This window comes from Sphaeroforma arctica (assembly GCF_001186125.1).
Source record: "Sphaeroforma arctica JP610 unplaced genomic scaffold supercont1.2040, whole genome shotgun sequence".
Classification (NCBI taxonomy): domain Eukaryota; class Ichthyosporea; order Ichthyophonida; genus Sphaeroforma; species Sphaeroforma arctica.
The window spans coordinates 3,614-7,834 of record NW_014038518.1 but is presented as its reverse complement, the minus strand read 5'-3'; the positions used below and the strand labels follow the sequence as shown (position 1 = coordinate 7,834).

The following is a 4,221-nucleotide window of genomic DNA, read 5'->3' as shown; positions in this document are numbered from 1 at the left end:
AACAAGGAAATGAAGACGAACACATACGCACAGCACAGGTCTCCTTCTATTGAAGGTAAAGAAAGATATACCAAGGTATAAAGACAAGGACACATACTCAGCACAGGTCTTCTTCTATTGAAAGTATAGAGAGTTATACCAAGGAAATGAATACAAACACACATACACAGCGCTTTCCCTGGTTTCATAGAATGCGTCATATTTGTGTAGTTTATTCTTGTAGGCATGTGATAGGCCCTGTTGTGTGGGGATAGCCCCTTCTCAACTCCCTCGTGCGTCTGATTGTCTGATAAAAATGGCGTATATATGTGGTTGGTAGTCGAAGGGACAGCATGCCGTAGTCTTTATCATTGCTCACTTTATTTCAATCGTATGTACTATGTATTTGTGCTTTGGTGCTGAAGTACAAGTCACCCTAATTCTTCTTCTTCTTCTCATCTATTCGTTTGTAGTCCGAATAAGCCTCTTCCTCCGTGTCTTCACCGAGAACCGACTCAGCGCGCTCCCTCGGATCGACATACACTTTGAATCTGAAAACCCAAGACAAAACCGCGAACGAATCAATACGTGAACTGCATACAATGTGCAAATACTTTGCTCTTGCTAGTATAGTATATCCAGCACTCCAACCGTCACTTCGAGCTGAGCTGACACTTTGAAGATCAAGGACATTCAGCAATGTGAATCAATACGTTCGGTTTAGTTGGAAATGCGAAGGAAGAAAAACAAACCAGTATGTGCGAGCTATAACTCAAGGCTATACCTGTTACTGAGTTTGTACTCACACAACCAACACACATTGTTACATAAATGAGCTATGAATTACCCTCCAAACAAAGGCAAACAACCACAACGCACAGCCTAATCAGAAACTTACACTGAAAACAATGATTTATGGTCATACAATTGAACAGGTTTGAAATGATAGCTAAAATCAAGCCACAGCTGTCCATATATATATACATACACACACGCACAAACACAAACACAAACACACAGACACAGACACAGACACAGACACACATATATATATATATATACATATATCAATCCCGAATTGGGAACGTTCAGGACCATACCTTGGAGTGCCCTCCTTATCATAACACGACCCGCAGAAGGTGTTTCTGATGCACTTCGTCAACAGCATGATGAATAAGACGATAAACACAGCTAGACTGGTACCCACCGCCGCCAGCACAAAGCGGAAGCGCTCGTTCAACCAGTAGTGCATGCGATCTACAGGGCAGCCGTTAAGGACTTTGCCTTGAGACGATCCTAAGTATGGAATAGGGTGGGATATATTAACATGAACGAGAAAGACGAATCTATTGGTATGGAATAGGGTGGGATGTGCTAGCATGAACGAGAAAGACAAATCTATTCTGCACGGGCGTCTTTCTCTACTTATCCTGGGTTAGCTTGAAATGAACTGATGACAGTTTGAAATATCCACTGAGAGCCTTCTATTTACCCAATTCTAGTAAGAAGTAAATATGATTTATGTCGAGGATGAAGTAATCTTCCAAATAATCTTGTTTGTTCTTTTTAAAGTGTAATAATTGGATATAATTTGGGAATACCCATAGAACGCTTTCCCCGGACGAATCTGATTGTGATTGCGGGATGCAAAAATTGAAGAACAAATGTGTGAACTTGCAATGGCTAGTTTGTCGTACAAGGCTAGTCACTCGAAGTATAACAGCCAATCTTATACTAACCTTAACCGTTGCACTCGACTACCTTATCAACCTATGACATAACACCACTAAAACCCACCATGCACTATGCGCTACCCACACTCGCACCAGTACGCAGATAGCCTACACCATTCGATACAAGGACTATGAACGCCTCAGGTTCCCCCCAGACCCTCATACCTACACTGAATAACCACCTCGCATCCTATCAGGCAAATTTGAGTGCCCACGGATTCACTTATTTGACAATTGCCATAGCAACGAACTAGACAGATACAGATACCTGGCACTAGGTCGGCGATGCGGATTGTGGCGTCTGTCAGCACCCTGTCCCCCATGTCATACGTACCCATGCTCAGCTCACCACGATCCCAGTCTATGCTGATCTTGGCGTAGTTCTCCACTCCGTGTACCTGGCAGATAGTCGAGCATGGGTTGTTTTAAATAGGGGCTTCAAAACGTTATACGTCTACATTGGTAGGCGTGTGTGCAGCCGTGTGTGCAGCCTAGTATACACTTGTGATGCACGTCAAGCGCTTCAGCATGTCGTATGAGTATTAAAGCGTTGCGTTGAATCGCATTCCAAAGCGTGTGTATAGTTACGAAACACCTTACTCTTACCTCAGTCCTACTTAACTAGTATCAGAGCACTGACTGGGTGAAAAGCAAGCTTTTAGCACATGGTACGATGTACGTGCGGGTAATTTGGATGGCTGCGCCTGCGAAGCCGGAGCTATTTAACGCACACATGCGTTAACATAGGGTTTTCCAATGCGTACACACACTAGTACATCCTATACACCAACGCAATAATTACATTAAATACGTTTATATACACGCCTTATCGAAAGATACGGTGGCCAAGGTCCTATACCAGAAAACCTCAAACATCACCATACAACTAAACATTACATATTCATAAGTACACACCTCACCAATACGATACGAGGCCCAGGTTAACCACCTCAGCGCCGTCTCGCACACCTCGCCTTTAGTCCAGCCGTCGAAGCACGCGTGCGTCAACCCACTCGACGTTAGATCGTATAGTGGATAGCCTAACAGACGCAATGGTTGACAGACGGGATGGTGTTGGTGGTACACAGGTGGAGAGATAGTAGGAAGATAAGGTGAGGGGAGAGAATGGGGAAGCATACACACATTGAAGATAAGGAGAGCGGAGAGAACGGAGAAAACATACACCCACAAAGAGTGTGTCGGAGAGTGGGCCAATGACTACACTCATCGTAGAGCAATAGACAGGGATATGGCAAGAGTCTTGAACACATGCAACGTGCAACTGGAGAAGAATACTGGTAATCAGGGGGAGCTCATGCGTCTCCCTTTGCACACGTGTACGGGCAGAGCGAACGGCTATACAACAGACGACTACAAGGTACTTATATAATTCATGTAACGTAGATATATACTTAATTGGGGACTTGCATACTTCATGTAACTTGTATATACATTACTTAATTAGAAAGATGTGAGGTTTGGCAAGGGATGCCATCCTAACAGCTGCATAGACCCTATACGGCCACAGAAGGAAACGTGCACGTGAGAATACTAAACACGGCACGCACGGATTCATGTACGCAGCTATCTATTTATATACCATGTACGCGTGTGTTATGACTAACCCCCGTGTGCACACCTACACGGACACGCTAATACACACCCATACTCTAAAAAGCACCCCGACACACCTACGGCCGCGCACTTTTCGTCGCCGCAGCAGGAGAGCTCACTGAAATGGACGTCACCGCTCATGAACACCACTCCACGACTCTGTGTATCGCCCAGAAGCGCCTGCAGCTTCACAAACGACGCTCGATGCCTTCGCCACACATCGGCTGTGAGACGTACGTGTGTGTGTGTGTGTGTGTGTGTATTGTGTGCAGAGGAGAGAGGGTTTATGGGGGATGTGTTGGTTCAGTTTCAGTGAGATGTGGATGGATGCGAGAACTTAGTGGAGGGCTATAGAGTTGTGTTGTGTGATAAAGAGACTACTGGTTTTATTAGTATACCGTCTGCAGCTGTTCGACGGGCTATTACAACAACAAGGCTAACGCCAACACCAACACCAAGTCATACTCTGGCTATAAAAGAGATGAGTGTCGAAGACATATTCTGTATATATATATACATACATAGATACATAGATACATATACACACACGCACACGCACACGCACACACACACACATATATATATAAATAAATCTATATATATATATATGTATACATACACACACACGCACGCACACACACACACACACACACACACACACATATATATATATACAGACACATACACAGACAGATACAGACACAGACACAGACACAGACACAGAAACAGACGCAGACACAGACATAATATATATATATCTATATCTATATCTATACCTATATATATCTATCTATCTATATATACATATATATATATACATATATATATATATATATATCAGATATCTATATATCTATATCTATATATATATACATATATATAAATATCAGAAATC

At 43.2% G+C, this 4,221-nt stretch overlaps 1 protein-coding gene across 1 annotated transcript; it reads right to left on the bottom strand.

The window, feature by feature from the left end:
* Positions 1-335: 335 nt before the first annotated feature.
* SARC_12054 (hypothetical protein) lies at positions 336-3,551 on the bottom strand (the record flags this gene model as incomplete). The annotated part of the gene is made up of 5 exons (XM_014293846.1): positions 336-530; positions 1,080-1,275; positions 1,981-2,110; positions 2,628-2,752; positions 3,404-3,551. Coding segments are annotated over 5 exons (714 nt in total), but the record flags the coding sequence as incomplete, so codon positions are not given.
* Between the last annotated feature and the right edge of the window lie 670 nt (positions 3,552-4,221).